This window comes from Uloborus diversus, chromosome 2 (genome assembly GCF_026930045.1).
Source record: "Uloborus diversus isolate 005 chromosome 2, Udiv.v.3.1, whole genome shotgun sequence".
Classification (NCBI taxonomy): Eukaryota; Metazoa; Arthropoda; class Arachnida; order Araneae; family Uloboridae; genus Uloborus; species Uloborus diversus.
The window spans coordinates 217,297,728-217,321,882 of NC_072732.1; the positions used below are offsets into that span (position 1 = coordinate 217,297,728).

General features: G+C 33.6%; 1 protein-coding gene across 1 annotated transcript in view; it reads left to right on the top strand.

Annotated features, from left to right (window-relative positions):
• LOC129217684 (UV radiation resistance-associated gene protein-like) overlaps nt 1–24,155 on the top strand; it is a 51,648-nt gene that overhangs the window by 24,805 nt on the left and 2,688 nt on the right. Inside the window, exons 6-12 of the mRNA XM_054852018.1 lie at nt 6,515–6,612; nt 17,755–17,987; nt 19,434–19,600; nt 20,016–20,079; nt 21,561–21,726; nt 23,072–23,150; nt 23,931–24,022. Coding sequence (XP_054707993.1) covers nt 6,515–6,612; nt 17,755–17,987; nt 19,434–19,600; nt 20,016–20,079; nt 21,561–21,726; nt 23,072–23,150; nt 23,931–24,022 — 899 coding nt within the window. The remainder of the gene's footprint in view (nt 1–6,514; nt 6,613–17,754; nt 17,988–19,433; nt 19,601–20,015; nt 20,080–21,560; nt 21,727–23,071; nt 23,151–23,930; nt 24,023–24,155) is intronic.

The window sequence follows — 24,155 nt, forward strand, 5'->3', positions numbered from 1 at the left end:
ATACACAATATTTCATATTGGTAGCCTATTTTACTAGGGGCACCATTTCAAAATTTATTTTCAATTTAAAAAACTTTCTAATCTCATTTTATCAGGTAGCACAATTTCATATTTCAAAAGCTCAAAAACATTCCATTCACCCAAGCAGACCAAACCACGCTCTGCTACCACTTGTTGGGACTCGCGTACTACCGTGGATGAAATACCCGAAGTTCGAGGAACTAAAACGGGTTTTTGCAAGCCCAACAGAAATTGTGGTGTGATCTGCTCGGGAGAAAAATGGAATTGAAAAACACGTTTAACAGTCAAAAACAATTTTATTCAATAACGATAAATATATATTAAAATTTGTAATATCAACAAGGGTAAATAAACTACTTTTAAACCCACAAACATTTTGACTGAAAATAAAACCCCCCCATAAGAACATTTATAGGAACACATTATATAATACTGTATCGTTTGATTCCAAAACTTAACGGACTAGTCAACGCTAGTCGACCTTGAGTCCATTGCCTAAAAATAGAATAGTCCTGATAATATTCAAGATGAAAGTTCATACCCTTCAAGATATTCACTCTTTAATACTTGGCATATCAAAACGTGAAGGCCTGATCCTTCCATAGGATCCTACGTGAAAATTGATTGCAGCCCGTACCACTCGTGGCCAGCCGCCATGCTGGACCTTCCATAGACTTGACCTCTCGGACACCAAGAACCGCCACATCCGGTGAAGAACCCTTACACGCGGACATCCAGTCCAGCCAGACTCCAGGACATCTTTTAATCCAATCCAGCGTGAACCTTCGACGGTCTTGTGATGCCTACGTCCAACAACATCAACTTCCGTGAAAGAAACTCCACAATCTTTCACCTTTTCATCCTTCACCACCAAAATGCCTCAAGGTGACCAATGGAACCTGCCCGCTCTTTTAGCCGGGCACAACGAACTTATTTCCTACATTTTTCTAAAAATGAAGTCCACTCAACAACGTGGAACTGATGAGAAACTGGAGCACACCGCTCCCAGTAACACACCGAACTGCAGTTACGGCGACATCAAAAACTGATAAGAATAATAAGAAGAAGAGATTGATTGATTGATTGATTGGGTGCACTCACTTAAATACATTTCCCAATTCCACCACGTGATGATGTGACGTTTATCGAATCACATGCATAAATTATCTCTGTGAAACAACACAACACCTTTTATTTTCTAACTGTGAAACCTTTTAAAATAGTTGTTCACCTGCACTCAGCAAAACGTTACTCAACTCGGTAACAGTGACGTCACATCATCGCGTTGTGTAAAGATTCTGTTGGAGTTTCTACTTTGGGGAACAATTCGTCTGCTGGTTAGGTAGTGGGATAATTTTCAATTTTTGTAATACAATGAATTAAGTTACTAGAACTTTCTTAAACCTTTGGGAATTGTCTTCAAGAACTAAAATTTCATATTTTTGCTAACATTTTCGAACATCATTCGCAGAAAATTTCCGTTGAGAGTCTATGAAATCCACTCTTGCCCACAACACTAAAAATGTGTCATTCCCCTCTCCTTTCCTTAATATCACCAATGGTGGTCTATGATTGCTTTTCTGGAACTTTAATTTCACAAAATCGCCTAGGGAGTGCCCCTGAGCCCCAGCGGAACCAAACATGACTTACTATTACCTATTTAAGTCTTCAGTTTCGAAAACGTTCCTGAGCCTGCTCTCTCCCTAACCTCGTCAAACACTGTCTAAAGTTTCATTTTTAGAATCTTCAGGGGCAGAAACCTCCGAACACCACTTTTTCCAGCCTAACATTACTAGCATGATATAACTCATTTTGCAAACTATATCTCCCATATAAAGCAGTTCTTCTGATTTGTATATTTAAAATCCCTATTTGTGCACTATGGAAATGTTCAATCAGAATCAAAGTACTTAAAGATACCAAAACGAATGATAACCATGAGGGTCCGCCCCCCCCCCCCAAAAAAAAAAATTACATACAACATAATTAATTCACCATTATGTTACAACACTTTTTGAGTAGAAAATGTTCTTATGTGCTAAATTTTATATGGATAAAATACGTTTTCTTTTTCTTTTTTTCGAATTTCCTCAGAATGTCTCCTCCAAAATTCCTTGTAATTCCTCATATCCATTTTCTCCAGCTAATCTGCCACTGTCCACTGGACATCTAAAAATACCTACCCTCAGTGTCGGATTTAAGGGGAGGAGGAGACGGGGGTTGCCAAGTTCGACGACTTCTAGGAGGCGGCAAATGCACACTATTTTTATGTTTTTTTCGTTGAAACTCAATTTTAAAACTTGAAAGATGGATAGGGGCGGCGGTTTCGATATTCGCCCCGCCTCGGAAAAAAATGTAGATCTGTCACTGCCTACCTTCTCCCCTAAAATATCCTTAAATAGCCTAAAACTGTGTTTTTAAAACTTTAATTTCGAAAAACCTTCGGGGGAAGGCCCCCGAACCCCCTATCCCTTTCCTTCGCGTCAAGAAAGATGGCATAAAAGCTTTGTTTTTAAAAATGCCCTTGGAAGAACTCCCGAAAACCACCTTTTCTAGAAAAAGCGCCATATAGACTCCAGCGAAAAAGATGAGAATGAATCCGCGATCTTCTTGCTTCTTATATAAACCAGAGCCTAAAATCATGTTTTTAGTATGCCAATTTCGGAAATTTTCCGGAGGGCAGCAGTCCATCTTGACTTTAATCGAAATTAATGCATCCCCTTAGTATCATTGAAGCACTGAAGCTTGTCTACAATTGCATGTTTCAGACTGCAATATGAAACAAAATCTTGTCAGAGGCCCTGAATTTATATATATATATATATATATATATATATATATATATATATATATATATATACATATATAATGTGTGTACGTATGTATCTGTCGGGTCGGCAAAATGTTAGGAGTCAGTCGGCAAAATCAGTTTCAACACCCCCCAAACAAATGTACCTGGCGACGGCCCTGGCCCTCACAATGCTGCCAGGTTAGATTTTTTCCAACTGTAGAAGAAAAATATTTAAATAAAGGGAAAGGATAATGTTTATTATCTTGCGATTGTCTTTACCAAGTATAATACAGTAGAAGACTGTTATAACGCACACCTTGGGACCAAAGTTTTTGCGTTATACAGGTTTTGGCGTTATACAGGTCATTTCACTAATTTTGAAACTAATATTCAGAATATATATATATATATTAGCAGTTCAGAATGAGTTTTATCTACAGTGAGTATTAAAGCACAAATAATACGATTTGTTATTCACAAATAAATATGTTTCGCAATTAAAAGAAAGTGAATTATCCTGCACTTCTGCTAGCTTCATGGTTTGCATAACAGCTGCATTTTCAAGAGCCATCTGGTATATTTTCTTTTTACAGTGAACACTAATTTTCATTTAAAAGCTTTGAATTATGATGGAAAGATGAAAAACTGATTCAAAATTTAATTGCCTAACAATTTTTATGTTTGCAAGGCAAAACAGAGGAATTTTTTAACCTTCAAAACCTATTGTTTACTTCTGAAAAGTTGTGCAGTTTATAAAGAATTGCGTTACATAGGTTGGCGTTATAAAGGTATTCTACTGTAATGAAGTAAAAAACTATTGTGGAACAGTAAATGCTTAAATGCCGTAAAATTGAACCTTCATGTATCAATAAATAAATAAATGCAGCCTGCATTTGATTTACTAACCACTTATTTAATGAACCCATGATTTAACAAAAAGTTTACTGGAGACGACATTATTTATGAGAAAGCAGTTTTACGTCTCATTTCTGATTACAGTCCTTTCCTCTCTTCTCTTCATTAAGGTATTTAGCAATTTTCTGTGCGGCTAAAAATAAGAAAGAAACTTTGTAGTTTAAAAAGGCTGAAAATACGTACAAATATGAGATTTGAATGAGAGTTAACGAAACCTTAAAGTATGAAACAAACCTAAAACACCTTGTTGAAAAAAATAAATGCAGTAGAAGACCGTTATAACGCCGACCTATTTAATGCAATTCTCTATAAACCGCACTACTTTTCAGAAGTAAATAATAGGGTTTGAAGTTTAAAAAATCCCTCTGTTTTGCTTTGCAAACATAAAAATTGTTATGCAAATTAAATTTTGGAAGTTTTTCATCTTTCCATCTTATTTCAAAGCTTTTAAATTGAAAATGAGTACTCATAGTAAACAGAAAATACCAGATGGCTCTTGAAAATGCAGCTGTTATGCAAACCATGAATCTAGCAGAAGTGCCGGATTTTGATTGTGAAACATATTTACTTGTGAATAATTGGTGCTTTAATACTCATTGCAAATAAAACTCATTCTGAAGTGCTAATATATAGATATATTCTGAATATTAGTTTCAAAATTTGTGAAATGATCTATATAATGCAAAAACCTGTATAATGCAAAAGCTCTGGTCCCAAGGTGTGCGTTATAACGGTTTTCTACTGTACACCTATTAGGAAATACGGTTGAATCCCGTTTCAGCAAAGTCCATGCTACAGCAAAAATCTTGTTTTGGCGGAGACTTTGGCAATCCTGTACTGAAATTATGTATTAAGAATGTCAACACTTGTAGTATCGCTATTACAAAATTTCATTACGGCGAAATGATTTCACTGGACCCTTGACCTCGCTGAAATGGAATTGTAACTTATATGAGATGTTTTACTTCCACCAGCCTTGTGGCTGTTCGATGCTGATAACTCACCAGAAGGGTGAAGCTGCAGATTTGATGTTTGTAATACTGTTTAAAATTCATTAAGAGAAGATTACTTGAAACTTCACATACAGAAATGCATCAGTGTTTATTTAAGGAGCGTCAGTACCCTAAACACTTTTAAAAATTCATTTTTTTTTTAAATTTTTATATATTTTGAAACTTTATTTCAATGTCTTTTTAATGATACAAACTTCTTGATCGTGCTCAGGGGCGCACCCAGCATCGTTTCCTGGGAGGGGCTAGAAGTTTCACGAGGAGCTCCGATAAGTGAAGCCAAAGATGAGAAGCCTTCCCCTTGAGAATATTGCTAAATTGAAATTTCTAAATTCCGAAATTTATTTAAAAATTGTAATTTATCCTATTGTGGTGGCGTGAAAATGGGGGAGAAGGGTCAGGGTTCAGGGGTTCTGTTCAGAAATGCTTTGATATTGAAGTTTTAGAAACGCTAATGCAGACTATTTGCTGAGATATTAGGAGATAGATGGGTACTCTCGGGATATTGTTCAATCGCTTCGAGATTGAAGCCCAAAAAAAAATACATTTTCTTGTTATGTTTGGTGATTTTAAGGGGGTAGGGTTTGAGAGGATTCTCCTCGAAAGATTTTCAACATAGGTCTATAAACACAATTCTAAATGGTGTACCTAAGTCTAGAGGATGGAAGATTCGGGAGCTCTCCGGATGAAAACAGATTTTACAGCTATCTTTTGGAGATGATACACAAAGGAGGGAAATACGGAAGTTCCGTACTGGAAATACTTTGAAAAACTCACTTTAGGCTATTTTGTACCAGTTAAAGGAGCAGGAGAGGGTAAGTAGCCCTCCCTAGAAAATTTTTAAAATTTAAAATCTATGAAAAAAAACTGAAATTATCTTTGGAGAAATTAGGATGGGATTTGGGAATTGAGTGCTGTCTCCCGGAAAATTTCCAAAACTCTAGGCCAAAAAACGCAATTTTAGGCATTCTATGGTCAAGGGGGTTCGATTTCATGCTACTGGGAGGGGCTTAAGCCCCTTAGCTCCCCCCGTGGGTGTGCCACTGATCGTGCTCATATTAGAAGTAAGTTAAAATAAGCTTTAAAAAATGTAAAACCTATTTTAATGAGGTATGATTTTCAATGACCCCCTTTAAATTGCAATGTCTCGAAATGGTATTTTTTAAACTAAATGTTCCTCTTTCTCAAAAACTAAATAGTGTTTGGCTTTGAAACTTTTACCACCTATTCCATACATCTAACTGCATATACTGAAGTAAATTTTTTCTCATATTTGAAAAATATTTTTTATAGAGCTGATTTTGTATCGCAAAATTGCATTTTTTTAAAAACAAATACAGTGACTTACACATTAGAATTAAAAAAAAAAAAAAAACTAAGCTTTCTTTCTGTAAAACTTTACTTTAGTATAGAGAAAAGAGTCTACTTAAGGTACAGAAAAAAATTCATAATTGTATCTTTAATAGATTTTCAGAAAAAGGTACATAAACCTGTGCAAATTAACATTGACGGTATAGGGGGTACTGACTCCCCTCAAAAGTATCTGACCAAAATCAGAAAAACATTCAGGTTTTTGAAAGTTGCTTAGAAAAAACTTTGAACCATATTTTTTGTACTAACTGCTCAGCTTAAAAACGTTTATCTATGGTATTATTTCCAATGTATTTCTACTTTTCAATCTTTTCACTTGTTTTTTAATGTTTGCGCTGTTATGTTTTATCTATTGGCATCGATACCTCCCCTTACCAGTGGCTCATATCCTGTTTTAATCCTACAGCATGCGACCGGTGGTCTGGTGGAAGCTTGCCGCAAAGAAACTCTGTCTGTAGATGCTGCCGGACTACGTACTTCCTGCACATTGAGCACACTCTCTAGGTGAATTTTTATTCCTCTCTCTTTCATTTTTGTACCAACCTTTAACAGGGTTCGTACGCTCCTTCAAAACTCCTCCAATACTCCTTCATTTATGAAATTTTTTTGAAGGGCCCTTAAACTCCTTCATTTTGGTTTGAACTCCTTCTTTTTTAGTTCAAGACTACGTAATCTTCCTCTATAACAAAAACTTAAAATACTTTGATTGACAACTAACTTCGTCACAAAGGCAATTTTAATGTAGTAATTTCGTGCATTTATTTTTTACAATTTACGAATTGATCATAGTTAATTCATAAAAGTTGAAGGTGAGAATTTTATTAGAAGACTAAGACATTTCATAAGTGAAGTAAAACATGCTTAAATGGTGTTTGTCTATTTTTTCAAGTTTTATGATTATTGTTTTTTCCTTCACCACACTCTCAGCAGCAAAAGTCAAGTTGTCTAATTATTATTTAAATATTTAAAACTACATAAGTAAATGTACTACATTAAGTGATTGCGTTAAAAAAAACCATTGTTTAGTTAATTGCTGTTATGATATTGTAAAAAGGGTCATCCACAAGTGATGTCATGCTTTGAGGAGGAGACGGGCTCATGAAAGGGGAAGAGAGAGGGTGACAAAAAGTGACATCACACATTTATTGTAACTATATGATTGTAAAAAATATGACGTGACAAGAGAAGTTTGGGGTGAAGTGTGACACTTTGTGATAAAGGATGCAGATGGTCAAATATATTGAAAAAAGTCCGTGTGACATCATTTAATGACACTCCATTAATACTCCTTCAAAATCTCATTTTACTCCTTCAAAACTCCTCCAAAACTCCTTCATTTTATTTCTGAAATTAAGTACGAACCCTGTTTAAGGGTACTTGATTCAATTTTTTATCTACAGCAGCATCAATAATCAGGACTTCCAAAATCTGTTAAGAGCCATTATTTTGAAGTTCAGACAAGGTGTGGCAGTGACCATTTTTGATTTTTCTAATTTTTTTATATGTCAAAGTAGGTCATGAGAAGTGAACATTCTGAAATTTTTAGCCTTCCAAAATATTTTTTTCGCTCGTTTAAAATTCCCAAAGTTTGAGGTTTTGCATCGCTTTTTTAGAAAAATTCGAAAAGTCGCATTTCAGTGCACTTTAGCTCTTTACAGAAACACCACCTCACGGTTATGTTTATATTTATTGGTTGTACTGTATCTAGTGATGATGCCTTCATAGTTATTTTGGTTGGGGGTTGTTGCTTTCTTCGGATAAGGGGTCGCAAAGTATGGATTTTATCCGTTTTCGCTCAAGTTTAACTTGCGTTATTTTCCCCTAAAAGCCACCCCCCGAAAAAAATGTAACATATGCTGAAAGTTTATACTATGAAGAGAGTAAATGGCACACAATTTGTTTGAGGTTTAATTTTTTTCGGAGAAAAATACCCTGATATTTTTCAAATTTTCAAAAATTGTGCTTTTTTGATTGCAATTAACTCAAAACAGCATCACTAGGAAAAAAAGCCTTTTATATATTGTGGTACCTGGCTATGTGTAAAACATCATTAAAAAGAAAGCAGCATGGGATCTCTTCTTGTTTTCCAGAAAATAATTTTTTTTGTAGCTCATTTTATGCGTTTTCTCGTACGTAAAACGTGTGTCCAGCATGCAGATTAGATCTGCTAAAACTTAAAGGGATGTAGTAAGAATGTATATATTGTGTGTATAGAGAGAGAGAAAGAGACTAGCAAAACTTTATTTTTCTGATTTTTACAAATTGAGGGTATTTTAATTGCAGGTAAATCAAAAAACGATAAATCGATATCATTTATATATATATATATATATATATATATATATATATATAAACGATAAATCGATATCATTTATATATATATATATATATCGCTTTTCCGATATAATTTTCTTTCAGCTATCCATACACAGTGTGGTTATATTTACATAGAGTATTAACATAGAGCATAATTCTAAGCCAAAATAGTTGCTAACAATTTGCCCATTACGTTCCATGTTTGTCAATTCTAATCCTCTCATAAAGTATTTACCTAATTCTAGAAAGCTGTTCTTTAAATTTTATTTTATTTGTCAGAAATTTGAAGTAACTTCATTTACCAATTCGAGCAACGTTAAAGTTAAAAAAGTGACAGGGAGGCAGCAAATGCTCAGCATTATCGTAGTGCTTTCCTGAATTCGGGAAGAGACATACGTAATGCCTCAGACTGAAAGAGAGTTTACTTTACATGGGAGGTGTGAGCAAATCTAAAGTGTCTATTAATGAAATTAATGACGCAAAAACAATATGTAAATTTCAGAAAATCAAAAATATAAGTTTAGATCATTCGGTAGAAACAAACAACTCGGGATTAAAAGTATGGCAGTATTTCGACGTCGGTAAAGGAAAGGAAATTTCATTTACAAAAGATGCTTTCTTAAAATCTGGTCACTCAGTTATTTCGGAATTCTATTCTGCGGAATATCGTCCTCAAAGCATTGTCAAAGCACAGAAACGACGAAGATTGAACAGAGAGTATGCTGCTTCCTATTTCTGCTCAGAACCATATTGCATGAGCACTTTTCTCAAAAAAGATGACTACAAACAGCACATTTACTCTGGAAAACACAGTTATGTAAAAGTAGCAACATCTTCAGATGGAGTGAAGAAAAACTACATCGACATGCTGCAAGGATATAAAAGTTCTGTTTCTTATGGTCTTGGTCAGACATCTACCAGTCAACAAGGAAAAAACAAAGAAGAAAACATTTTGCAAATCTCATGTGAGGGGTGGGCTCTCCCAACTCGTAAAAGTACACGACTTTTATTGAAACAAAAAGAGTTTCTTTATGAAAAGTTCCTTTATGGTGAGAAAACCGAGAGAAATCAGACGTCCGACCAAGTAGAACATGCAATGAGAACAGAGATGATTGAAGACATAAAAATATTCCAACCGAACGAATATCTGACAAAAAGTCCAACTTAAGCTGCTTTTAGCCGATAAAAAAGCAAAAAAAAAAAACGAATAATACTTATTTATCAAGAACCGACAGCCTTTTAGAGGTATTTGAAGATGACATAGAAAATAGACATTTAGAGGAAAGTGAAGCAGATATTGTTCATGAAATTTCTTACATTGCTATGGACATAAATAAGAAAGAATTATTTTGGGATATATATATATATATAAAATAATAATAAAAGTGAAAAATATTGAAAAGACCACACCAAGAGCCCATAGATGCGCATCGCAGCAAAACTAAAAAGCCAAGTAAATATAAAATTAAGCAAACAGAATTACAAATATTAAACAAATTATAAATAACAAATGATGATAAAAAGGAAAAATGCAAACAGCTATTAAGTACGAATAGAAAAAGAGTGAATCCAGAGCTCATCAGCCGTGGAGGATTCATTAATTATGGTCAAAAGACCAAAATTTTAACTATAAACTAGAAGAGAATGCTTAAGCTCCAGTACATGTAATATAGAGTAACAATGGGCAAACGCACCACTTGTTAAGCTAAAAACAATAAACTAGAGCTCAAACCTAAAACTAAAAGCAGGGGGTTTCGCCTCGACTAATTAGGAAAACAAGTTCCGATAATTAGCCTTCCACAGGACAGTACCTGCCAATAGCAAAATTGTCTTACCTTGAAATCCAAGTAAACATATCCAGTCCGTTGTTCAGCATGATAAAAAAACCTATCCATTCGTCAACAAAACATTAAAAATATAAAAACCATGTCCAAAAAACAGTCCAAAGACGTACCAGGTCGCCTGTTTCGCACGTGTAAAAATTTTATCCACTACGGTGATTCATAAAAAAATGGTTTGTCACGGTTGTATCATACATTTACACAGTTAAACAGTTTCAAAAGAAGCGAAATGTTCATCGAAGGCTATACTTAAGCAGATGTTTTCAACTAGATTTTTAGGGAAGTTATTATGAAAAAGTAAGTTTTTGAGTACTGAAATTTCTTGCTTAAATGCAGAAATGGTGTTGCAAATTCTTTTAATTCTGATAGCTTGCGAAACAATAATGCCAATAAAAACCTTTTTACTAAGGCAGGAGGAGAAATCTTGTAAACTGTTAACTGCGAAATTGAATTCACGTCTTTTATCATAGATTGTAGTGGAACAATTTGAGTCAATTTGTATGTTGATATCCAAGAAATTAAAGCTATTATGATTAGAATTGGTCTTTTTGAGCGTTAATGAACTATGATAAATAGTTTTGCTGAGTTCAGAAAAATTAGGAAAATTTATACACAAAAGGTCATCAATGTATCTACAACAAAGAGGTGTAGAGGAAGGATTGTCAATTAAATATTTTCGTTCATAATATAAAAGAAAAAGGTTGGCTAATGTAGAGCTAAAATTAGCTCCCATTGCTATGCCATTAATTTGAAGAAAACATAAATTACCATTTTTGAAAAAATATTGAAAATACAAAATTTAAAAAGACCAAGAAAAAACAATTCATTAAAATCAAGGGAATCCTTGACTGAATTAAAAAGTTCTGAAACAGAGGAAAAAAGTTCAACGAGTGAGATATTGGTGAAGAGGTTTTCAAAATCAAAAGTTTCTAAGTGGTTTATATCAAGCATATTAAGTAAATTGATGACTTCAACACTATTATTAACAATCCAGAACCAATTCATTTGTTGAAGTTTAAGTTGTTCAAGAATTTTTTTGAGAAATTGTTCAAGCTTTACACTCAGATTTTTTCCAATGGTGTTGGTGGCAGAGCAAATAAATCGAAATCCAACAGGTGTTTTATGAAATTTTGGAATTGCATATAAGTAAGGTAAGTTAACAGAATCAGGACGTGGCAATTTAAAAAGTTTGTAAGCAGCAGCAAATTTTTTGATGATGGAAGATTCATTAAGTTTGGAGGAAACATAAGTGGTGGTTTTTTCGAGTTCATTTTTCAAAATATTAGCATATAATTTTTTGCAGCAGATAGAGTAATTAGAACTTGCTTCATCAACAACTGTAAAGACAAAAGCTTTTTTAAAATTATTGATGGCATTATTTTCATCAGCAGAAAGATGGAAGTATGAAGATTCAGTGTTAGCAATATCACGTAAACGTGATTTCAGTTCAATTAAAAAGTGGTGTCTATATTCAAGAAATGCATTGAGTGGAACATTAAAACAATAGGAGATTTTTCTTAAAAAATATTCAAGTTCAAATGTAAGTTTGATAATATACTGCACCTTTAGTTTTTTACAAAAATCATTCGACTATTTAAACTTTTCTAAACTACATAGTAAACTTTTGGATTTTTTTCCCATCAAGGATCTACAAATTGTCTTCAGCTACAAATTCAATCCTCCTTTCTCAAAAAATATTCTAAACTAGCAAAAAATTTTGAAAAATATTTCAATTTTGATTGTAATTGTGCTAATTTCTCTAATTCCATCTTCTTCAACTCTGATTTTGGTCATATTCTGACCGGTGATTTGAATTTTTTACAAAACAAAAAACTCATTAAACTTTTTAGTTTGGGTACTAAATATCGGCCTAATTTTCGTAATAATTTCCTAAAAGCTTTTAATAAGCTTACATTTGAACTTGAATATTTTTAAAGAAAAATCTATTGTTTTAATGTTCCACTCAATGCATTTCTTGAATATAGACACCACTTTTTAATTGAACTGAAATCATGTTTACGTGATATTGCTAACACTGAATCTTCATACTTCCATCTTTCTGCTGATGAAAATAATGCCATCAATAATTTTAAAGAAGCTTTTGTCTTTACAGTTGTTGATAAAGCAAGTTCTAATTACTCTATCTGCTGCAAAAAATTATATGCTAATATTTTGAAAAATGAACTCGAAAAAACCACCACTTATGTTTCCTCCAAACTTAATGAATCCTCCATCATCAAAAAATTTGCTGCTGCTTACAAACTTTTTAAATTGCCACGTCCTGATTCTGTTAACTTACCTTACTTATATGCAATTCCAAAATTTCATAAAACACCTGTTGGATTTTGATTTATTTGCTCTGCCACCAACACCATTGGAAAAAATCTGAGTGTAAAGCTTGAACAATTTCTCAAAAAAATTCTTGAACAACTTAAACTTCAACAAATGAATTGGTTCTGGATTGTTAATAATAGTGTTGAAGTCATCAATTTACTTAATATGCTTGATATAAACCACTTAGAAACTTTTGATTTTGAAAACCTCTTCACCAATATCCCACTCGTTGAACTTTTTTCCTCTGTTTCAGAACTTTTTAATTCAGTCAAGGATTCCCTTGATTTTAATGAATTGTTTTTTCTTGGTCTTTTTAAATTTTGTATTTTCAATAATTTTTTCAAAAATGGTAATTCATGTTTTCTTCAAATTAATGGCATAGCAATGGGAGCTAATTTTAGCTCTACATTAGCCAACCTTTTTCTTTTATATTATGAACGAAAATATTTAATTGACAATCCTTCCTCTACACCTCTTTGTTGTAGATACATTGATGACCTTTTGTGTATAAGTTTTCCTAATTTTTCTGAACTCAGTAAAACTATTTATCATAGTTCATTAACGCTCAAAAAGACCAATTCTAATCATAATAGCTTTAATTTCTTGGATATCAACATACAAATTGACTCAAATTGTTCCACTACAATCTATGATAAAAGACGTGAATTCAATTTCGCAGTTAACAGTTTGCAAGATTTCTCCTCCTGCCTTAGTAAAAAGGTTTTTATTGGCATTATTGTTTCGCAAGCTATCAGAATTAAAAGAATTTGCAACACCATTTCTGCATTTAAGCAGGAAATTTCAGTACTCAAAAACTTACTTTTTCATAATAACTTCCCTAAAAATCTAGTTGAAAACATCTGCTTAAGTATAGCCTTCGATGAACATTTCGCTTCTTTTGAAACTGTTTAACTGTGTAAATGTATGATACAACCGTGACAAACCATTTTTTTATGAATCACCGTAGTGGATAAAATTTTTACACGTGCGAAACAGGCGACCTGGTACGTCTTTGGACTGTTTTTTGGACATGGTTTTTATATTTTTAATGTTTTGTTGACGAATGGATAGGTTTTTTTATCATGCTGAACAACGGACTGGATATGTTTACTTGGATTTCAAGGTAAGACAATTTTGTTATTGGCAGGTACTGTCCCGTGGAAGGCTAATTATCGGAACTTGTTTTCCTAATTAGTCGAGGCGAAACCCCCTGCTTTTAGTTTTAGGTTTGAGCTCTAGTTTATTGTTTTTAGCTTAACAAGTGGTGCGTTTGCCCATTGTTACTCTATATTACATGTACTGGAGCTTAAGCATTCTCTTCTAGTTTATAGTTAAAATTTTGGTCTTTTGACCATAATTAATGAATCCTCCACGGCTGATGAGCTCTGGATTCACTCTTTTTCTATTCCTACTTAATAGCTGTTTGCATTTTTCCTTTTTATCATCATTTGTTATTTATAATTTGTTTAATATTTGTAATTCTGTTTGCTTAATTTTATATATATATATATATATATATATATATATATATATATATATATATATATATATATATATATAAATGATATCGATTTATCGTTTTTTGATTTACCTGCAATTAAAATACCCTCAATTTGTAAAAATCAGAAAAATAAAGTTTTGCTAGTCTCTTTCTCTCTCTCTATACACACATATATACATTCTTACTACATCCCTTTAAGTTTTAGCAGATCTAATCTGCATGCTGGACACACGTTTTACTTACGAGAAAACGCATAAAATGAGCTACAAAAAAAATTATTTTCTGGAAAACAAGAAGAGATCCCATGCTGCTTTCTTTTTCTTGATGTTTTACACATAGCCAGGTACCAAAATATATAAAAAGTTTTTTTTTCCTAGTGATGCTGTTTTGAGTTAATTGCGATCAAAAAAGCACAATTTTTGAAAATGTGAAAAATATCAGCGTATTTTTCTCCTAAAAAAAATTAAACCTCAAACAAATTTTGCGCCATTTACTCTCTTCATAGTATAAACTTTCAGTATATGTTACATTTTTTTCGGGGGGTGGCTTTTTGGGGGAAATAACGTAGGTTAAACTTGCGCGAAAACGGATAAAATCCATACTTTGCGACCCCTTATCTGAAGAAAGCAACAACCCCCAACCAAAATAACTATGAAATCATCATCACTAGATACAGTACAAACCAATAAATATAAACATAACCGTGAGGTGGTGTTTCTGTAAAGAGCTATAGCGCACTAAAATGCGACTTTTATAATTTTTCTAAAAAAGCGCTGCAAAACCTCAAACTTTGGGAATTTTTAACGAGCGAAAAAAAATTTTTTGAAGGCTAAAAATTTCAGAATGTTCACTTCTCATGACCTACTTTGACATATAAAAAAATTAGGAAAATCAAAAATGGTCACTGCCAAAATTTCCGTTTTTTGTCTGAATTTCAAAACAACGGCTCTTAATATCTGAAAATAGGATTCTTTCTAAATCAAAGACAAAAAGTTGCAAATAAATATTTTTGAAAAGCATAAAAATGAAATGTAATAAATGAATTTAAGAATAAAAATGTTTTAATTTTTTTAATGAGATGTTAGAAATACTTTCTTTTTTCTTTTTTTTTTTTTTTGGTATTGTTGCAGGACAATTTTCGTTCTTGTGATTTTTGTTAGTTGTTGCTTTTTTTGTTCTAAAATAATGACAGTACAATTTTGGTTTTTAAGTTCTTGTAAATTAATTGCATTGAATATTTTTAAATGCATTTGAACTTTCCCATGCTGGAAAACTCTATTGTCTGAAATTTTGTGATTCTGTGCTCTCCAGAGAGATACTTTTGTTGTATTCCTTCTATTATTTTTGCCAATCCTGCATTTGAGTATTGATAGCTGACTTTTCTTGTGGCCAATCGAACGATCAAGACTGTGGAGTGCCATCAAGCAAACTTTGGCAGCTGACCGAAGTCGCAAAATAATATTGCTACTTTCAAATTAATGTCTGAAATGGATTACATGGAAGATGGGAGGCATGAGAAATACAACCTTTTTTCCAACAATTTTTTCTATGTTTTGAATTTTTTATGTATTTAAAGTCAAGTATTATGGTACAATGGAAGCAAATAGCTGTTTTAAGAAAAATAAAATCACATATCTGGTGTTCTTTGAAATAAGAACTTTGGATCAAAACAAAGTTTTATTCAACTAAAACACTAGTTTTTTCTTGCAACATCCTTACAGAACAGACTATACTGGAACACATGGTTTATCAAAAAACATGGCTGCCAATAACAGTTGAAATCACAGTTATGTCTGCAGCCGACCTGAAGTTTTAGGGGCCATCCACAAATAATGTCAAGCTTTGAGGGGGATGATTCTGTGCGATTGCAAAATTGTAACAAGCGGAGAAAGGGGATGAAAAGTGACATAAAGTGACGTGTGACACTTTTTGACTGAGGGGGAGAGGGGTCAAAAATGTTGAAAAAAAGTGATATTTATGGACAGCCCGTTTTTGGTTCATTGAAATCGGCTCATGCAAATGAACTTCTGGTTCTAGACCAATCAGATGTTGCCTGTGATCCCAGACCTCATTTAATGCTAATTTTAAATTAATAAATATTTAATTTAGGGTAACAACCCCAGTAATTGGCACTTTAAGAGTTTGTCTTTAAACTTACCTCTGTTTTCATTACTTAGAAAAAAAATATTCACTTGCAAATATTTTTGTATTAAAGAATGCACATCTGTGCATCTATTTAGTTCACTGAAATCAAAAATATTTGAATTGATATTTTTATAAAAATATATACATAAAAAGTTACCAAAATCAACAGTAATTGGCACCTGATACCCATATATGACACCTTGTGATCCAGTGATTGATACATGTTAATAGAACTGAATAGAACTGAAAAATCACTTCATTTTTCACTTTTAGGTTACATACAAATTTTATCATAAGAAACATAATTAATGTTAATTCAAAGTAGGTAATTTTACATAAATGAATGTTAAATTACATATCTTGACGAGTTGAAAAAGTATTTTAGAGAAATAAAAATAAATTTGGAGTGTTGCACGTAAAAAAATATGGAGATTATTGCTGTTTCATTAGTTGGTATGCAATTTCCAAAGGTGCCCAACTGGGTCGGGGGGGGGGGGGGGGGGGTCGTGGCGCAGGTTGTGCCATTGAAATTTCTAGGGGGGTTGTTTTTAGGGGTATTTTACTCATTTGATGGGGTATCTTGCTGTGGGGGGCTCCGCATTATTGAAGGGGGGTGCACCCTTGCCTTGATGGGGGAGATTCACCCCTGCAGTTCCGATTTTACGAATTATAGCTGTTCCACAGAAAAGGGAACATTGACCTGATGATTCTAAGGGACCATAAAAAATGAACATATTCTCTACAGTCGCAATATCTGACTGATGGCCAAACGTATTTGTTTTCTATTGTTTCTCTTAAAAATTTAACAGTATATTCTGTAGAACTCAAATCAGTAGTAGAACCCATATAATATAGTTGCTGTAGAAGTATCAGAAATCAAACTAGTGACATATTGCACAACACATTAGTGTTTATAGGCACATGTGCCAATTACTGGAGACTAGCAAAACTGAAACACCACTAAATGGCATCCATCATTATTTCAAAAATCCAAAAAGGAACAAAAATATGCTTCTACCTACTTAAAGTAACACCTTTCAACTAAACAAAACTTTTGACAGCGAAAGTTTAAAATATATTTTAAGTCAGATTTTAATGGATTGATGCGCATGCTTCCCTTAAACCAGAGAACTAATGGTTCTCTGGTTTAAGGGAAGCTTTTGGTGGCTAAGGGAAGCTAATGGTGGCTTTTGTTACTAAAATGGCTGATTTGACACAAGCCACAATTGTTTCTCTTTCCTATGCACTGCTACCATTTAGTAACCTGAATTGAAGTTATAATCTTTTAAGTAAATGTACATTCAGTTGGTATATAGCTTTTTACTTTTAAAAGATTGAATACGAATCTTATTTTTGGACATTTTTGTTGGAAGTGCCAATCACGGTGGAGGTGTTACCCTATATCCTTATATTTCTTTTTTGGTTGGTATAGATAAATAATAAATTATTATAAATTAAACTTTCGGAGAAAAAATGCTTCAATAACGGACTTTCTTCGTGTTCCCTAAGGATCAAAACTGTGGAGCGTGCCATCAAGCAGACCTTGGCGGCAGTCCAACGGCGCAGGGATGGCATCGAGGCCCACCTGTCGGATGAGAGGAGGGTACAGGAGGTGCTGGCAAGGAGGGAGCTGCACGGGATTCGAATTTCCGTCCTCAGGGGGGAGCTACTGGCACACAGGCACCGAGTGGCATGCATGGAGCTGGAGATTGCAGACCGCAAGGAGCACCTGAGGGAGAGAAGTGAGTGCAAGGGTCAAATTCTACCCTGTTGAAGCTATAGATGAAGCAGTTAGTATGAAAATGAGCTCAATGTTTTTTTTTTTTTTTTAATTTTACAAAGAGAGGCAAAAGAACATTTCATGTTTTGTGCAGTGTCCACTTCATTTTTTCACAAGATTTTGCTTTTTCGTTTGAAAACCATTCCGTGTACGACTTCATTCGAGTTTTCCCTTTTTAAATTATATTTGGATTGAGCTGGTTTTGAACTAATTGACCTTATTTGGTTCTATTATTTAATTTTCCATTCCAATTCCAACTAAAAAGTGGAATATTTGCTCTGCTTTTAGTGCCACCTATCTGGTAACATTTTAACTACGGAGTAACACATGTAGTTTATTCCATTCAAGAAAAGTTACCTCGGAAAAAGAAGGACTATAGTAAAGCAATTTACAAAAGCTGATTTTTTTTTTTTTTTTTTTAATGATGAAGTTCATGTTATTAACATTTTAAATATTGAGAACTACTAATGTTTAGTGCAGCATTTATTAATTACCATTAACCCTGTTTTGTTTTTTAAATGCTTTAAACAATTAGTTAAGTATATATAGCTCTACCAGTTTGTTGGTATTCTCAGCTTCAATGAGATGCCATCCGCCTCCAGCTCGGTTATTCACTAATCCAGACTGATGAGTTCTAATAAGAAGGAAACTGCAGTCTGGATGTGATAACCAGGCTGTCTGATATGTTGCATGTAGCTATACTTGCGCTGGTTATTTGGATTGAAATATACTTATAATGAAATAATTTATTGAGAACGTAGGGACTTTCACCGTCAACATCAAAGACAATAATTTTCCAGGCCTATAGGCAGTAGCCCATCCTAAATCATTTAATGTTAACATTTCACATAACATGTCTCGGGCATCTTCAGAGCTTAAAGTAGGCTCAAAGGAGAAATCTGACTGTAAAACCCGGCTTCCTCAAGTTCATTTGCTCTCTGAAGAAACCTGTGAAATGTCAGTTGTAACCCCATCATCCTGTACCTAAAAGCTGAAAAAATGAAAGGAAAATATGCTCAAAGCTATGGATAATATTTGACATCAAACAATAGTCAGGGCTGGATTTGGAAGTGTGGAGGCCCCGGGGCAACGAAGGAGTGGAGGCGCCCCTAATCAGGGTTCAAAAAGATTGTATTTTCAAAAATATCCGATACTTTGATATATATCCGAATATTTTGATATATATGTATATATCCAATATTTTCGACCCGTGAAAGTTAGGATATTTTGTAAAAATTTTATTGTGGGGGCCCCTTTGTTGTGGAGGCCCGGGACAGTAGCCCCGCCTGCCCCCCCTTAAATCCGGCCCTGACAATAGTTAATGATATTCTTGAAGTTCAAATTATATTGAAGCATTTTAGATGTGTTCACAGATGTAACCATGAAATAATGTTGTACCATCTTTCAGGAAGGATAATGGAGCAGAAGTTGGTGGAGGGTATCGCTAAAAGGTGCGGCGAAATTTCCAAGAGTTATTGTGAGCTTCGGGAAAGCCTGCTCAAAGTGGAAGCGCAGTTGAATTTGCGGAGAAAGCAGCTGATATCGGAACTCTCTTGCATATATCCCATTGTGGAGGTGAGCTCTTTGTCTTTCATTTACTGAAAAACCCTTGCAAAAAAATATCCCATTTTTTTTATAAGAGTTTTGATTTTAAGTTTGTTGCTTATACTGGAGTGAGCAGATAAACAGCAGTATCTGCATAAAGAAGTTTTCACGATATTTGAAGAAACCCATTTTGGATTCAATACTAATAATAGGAAAATCCTCGAATTTGACGTCCCCCCCCCCCAGCAAAAACTAAATGAACAAGCTTGTACATTAGAGCTAATGTACAATAGATGCTCAAAGTGCAAATAAAAAAGTCAAATGAAGTTTGCAGTTACTGCTCTTTACCTGTCCAAAACAGTACAGTAGGTTTATGTTAAATTTTAAAGCAAAGATTTTTAATACTTACATGATCAACTTGAAATTTTTACTTTATTTTTTCCAGTTTCCAGATGGGAATGGCTTCAGCGTCCATTCTGTATATCTACCAGATTCAGAGCGTTTTGGAGGTGAGGAAAATTCACCGTTAGAGTTTTTCTTCTATTTATGCATGAAAAATGACTGCTGAGAGTGGTGTTTTCTCCTCACTGTGCGGTTTATCTATTCTGATTATGGTTAGACCTGTATATTTAAAACCAATGCAACACTATCTTTTTATATTTCTAAAAATAGCTGGATTTGGATATTTCTCTGATAATAGTGTAGAATTTACATATCCATTTTCCAAAAATGTTCAGGTGGTGAAAAAAACAATTTAGGGTAGAAGCAAAATAGTTTCATCATATTTACTGGGGACAGAATTAAGCACGAAAGCAGTGCACATTACATCCCAGAGTAAGAAATGTTTGTATAAAAAAAACAAGGGAATATTGTCATCTCAATTTTGGATATGTGCGCTTTTGAACAAAAATCTGAATGTTGAGAATTCCAATTTCACCAAAACCCTAATATTTCCCCTTCTCATATTCTCTTATTGAAGTACTTAAACCTAAAACTAGTGGATTTATTTGAGGATTTTGGACTCGTCTTATTTTGAATTTAAAATGTTTCGGGCTACAAATTCATTCAGGATATGTCGCTTTTTGTTCAAAATAAAAGGTATAGAGGACGGATTTGTTACCTTTTGATCAAAAAGTCAAACTTTACCCTTAAATAAACTAGGATTTGACCTGTTTGGACTTCTTGAGAGTAAGTGAGTTGTTTAAGGTCACCTGAAAGATTTAAAAGATGTCATAAAATGAGTTTTTCTAAAAAGTGGATATGTTACCTTGGCAGATTTCAACTTTTGTTGTTTAAGATATTTCTAAGCAGCCAGGAATGGTTTACTGTTTCAAGTTCTTTCATATCTGTGTACATTTCAAAAAGAATTTTCATTTTTATATTCCTGCCTACTTTATCTTTACTCATAATAAAGCTGAAAGTCTCTCTGTCTAGAGGATTTCTGTAGGATGTCTGGATCTCTGTGACGCGCAAAGCGCCTAGACCGTTTGGCCGATTTTCATGAAATTTGGCACAAAGTTAGCTTGTAACATGGGTGTGTGCACCTCGAAGCGATTTTTCGAAATTTCAATGTAGTTCTTTTTCTATTCCAATTTTAAGAAAAAAAATATCATAAGATGGACGAGTTAATTACGAAATTATTATAACGTGGAACCGCAACATGGGCACAAGCCAATTGGCGCGATACGAAATTATCATAACGTGGAACCGTAACATGGGTACAAGCCAATTGGCGAGAAAATTCACCATACATTATTTGTAAATATACAAGCAAACCAAAAGACCTTTTAACTTTTCTATTACAGGCAAAGCTGTGCGGGTACCACTAGTTCTTGAATAAAACAGTAAAGACATATGACCAAATTTAGTTTCATTTAATGCCCGAGTGCTTGGTTGTTATTATTTTGTTTGTTTTGAAAACCACAGTTCGCTTTTGTTGATAAATGTGTGGGACAAAAATCTTGTGTTTGATTATTTTCAATCATTTCAGGTCACGACGAAACGATGATCGCCATAGCCCTGGGCTACGTGTGCCATATAGTCCTAATGATAGCCCACTTCCTAAACATTCCGTTGCGGTATGCCATCCACTTCTATGGATCGCGTTCCACCATCTTCGACCACATATCCTGTTCTCTACCGGACAAGACCAGGGAGTCAGTATTCCTTTGCCTTCCACATTTTATTTCATGGAATGTTTTTATATAAGTATTTGAGATGCACCGATTAAATTATTGTTATCGGTAAGTTGTCATAATTGGCTACTTTGCCTATTATAACTAGAAAATCGCCCGTCAAGGTATGACGGGTGAAAATTGCTTCGACATTTGAACCAAACTATTGTCTGTTTGATGATATTTTGATGGTTGAAATTTTGATTCTAACTCCGGTAGAATAACCCTAAACTTCAGCAGTTAGCGTTCATTGTTGACCCATTTTTCATTTCTTCATTCTCCTAAAACTGAAAAGTCGCTCGTCCAGGTATGACGGGTGAAAATTGCTTTGACTCTTTTATATTTGAATGAAGCCATTGCCTGTTTGGTGATAGTTGAAATGTAAACCCTAACATCAGTGGATTAACCCTAAACTCCAGTAGATAGTGTTAATTGTTTTCGTTTCTTCATTCCCCTGAAATGACAGTCTTACCAGTAAAAATTTTTACTGTATCAAATTCAGCCTTGTCACAATAAAGCCTTTCCTTGCATGTTAAACATTACCATAACACATTGTCAAATTATCTTGCTGTGATGCGAGTTTCATTGTTGAAACATGCAGGTTACTCGATCATCGGCTATTATTTATGTGAGGATAGAGCAATTTTTTCTGAATAATCAGTAGATTTTTTTTTTTAATTTTTTTTCTTTTCTTTCTTTTAAATATTTAAAATTACTTAAGTGTTCCAAGAGCAATGAGAAGCATGAGTTTATTAGCAGTAACTAAATGTAACTTTTTGCAACAGAAGATAACAATAAATAATAACAAATGTTAAACACACAAAATGTTTTTAAAAAATCATTTAATTTTAAAACACTGAATTTGAAGAAAATTTTGGAGCATTATTATTTTATAGGAGGAGAGAGAGAAAGAGTGAGAAAAAGGCAGAAAATATCATCACTCACAGAAACAAACTAATAACTGGTAATGAAAGGGAAATTTAACTAAAGAAAACATAGACACCAAAAGCTGTTTGAAAAAAATTATTAAGAATCATCATCATTGTAGTTGATCGTTGATCAGCCGATTTTCTCTGTAATCGGCTAATTTGCTTATTGATATACCCCTGGCTACTATTACATTGGAAACTTTTTTTTTTTTTACTTTATTTATTTTTAAAATATTTTGCTTTTGTGTTCTTTATTTCCTTTTTTAACTTATGTGTTTGATTTTTTTAAATGCATTTTTTCTGAAGTTTTTGTTTCTTAATTCCCTTTTCATTTTGTACTACTTCTTACGCCTGCATGCCTGTAGAATGAGTTTGATTCTTTTCATATTCTGCTTCAGGTTTCCCTTGTTCTCCAAAGGTAAAGACAGACGCTGCTTCGAGTATGGCGTTTTCCTCCTGAACAAGAATATTGCTCAGGTGAGCATCACCTTTGTGATGGGAGATTAGTGAAATTCAGATTCAATCTTTTTCTCATTAGAAACATCTCTCCCAAATAAATTTGGGTAGTGTTTCAAAATTTTTTCAAGAGTCAAAGATCAAATCTTAAGGATTTCAACTAACACAATGCACGCCAAAACTTTGTTTGGTGTTATCTTTGATTTCCATTATATTTGTATCGGAAATATTAGATTTAATGTGTTTAACATTTTATTTTGTCTATTTATGTTTTGTTGATCAACAGCCTCACTGTACTAGGCTGGGACCAATAGAAATTTATTGACAAAAAAAAAATTATTTACCACAAAAGAGGACATTTTCCATTTTTAAAAAAAATTGAGTTATGCGGAAAAAGAGATGAAAATTAAAAAAAGAATAAATAATGCTTTCAATACTGAGCTAATTTACTGTGATATTACCATACTAACCACCATACTAACTTTCACAAACACAACTTCAAGTGATGAAAAAGAGGGGGATGGAATGTATGGGAAACACTGAAGAGAAGAAATGTTGAAAAAGATGAATACTATGCTTTCTGTGCATTTATAAACGAATGTTAATCCAAACTAAATGTATAATTTATTCTTCTATTTGTCTCTGCCCCCACACTATAGGAAAGACTCTTCAAAACCCCAAAATTTTCCATTGAATGTGCCTTGGTGCACACTCTTTATGCCTCTGTGTTTGTTTCTGTCTTCTTGCTTGAAATGCCTTCAATTTTATTCAGCGCACTGTTCTTCCATTGTGTCATTTCAGCTTCGTATATACTCTGGGCTCACAACCCGTGACTTGAGTGCCATGCTTCCAAACCTACACAGCCTCTTCAAGCTCAGGTTTTCCATCAATAGGTAATGCTTTCTCTTTAGTAAATTTAACTGTGGAGATTTTTTTTTTTTTTTTTTGCAACAGTTTCTTGTGATTTCATACTTGATACTTACATATTGCTCAATTGGTTCTTATGGGCGTGTCATTTGGTATGTT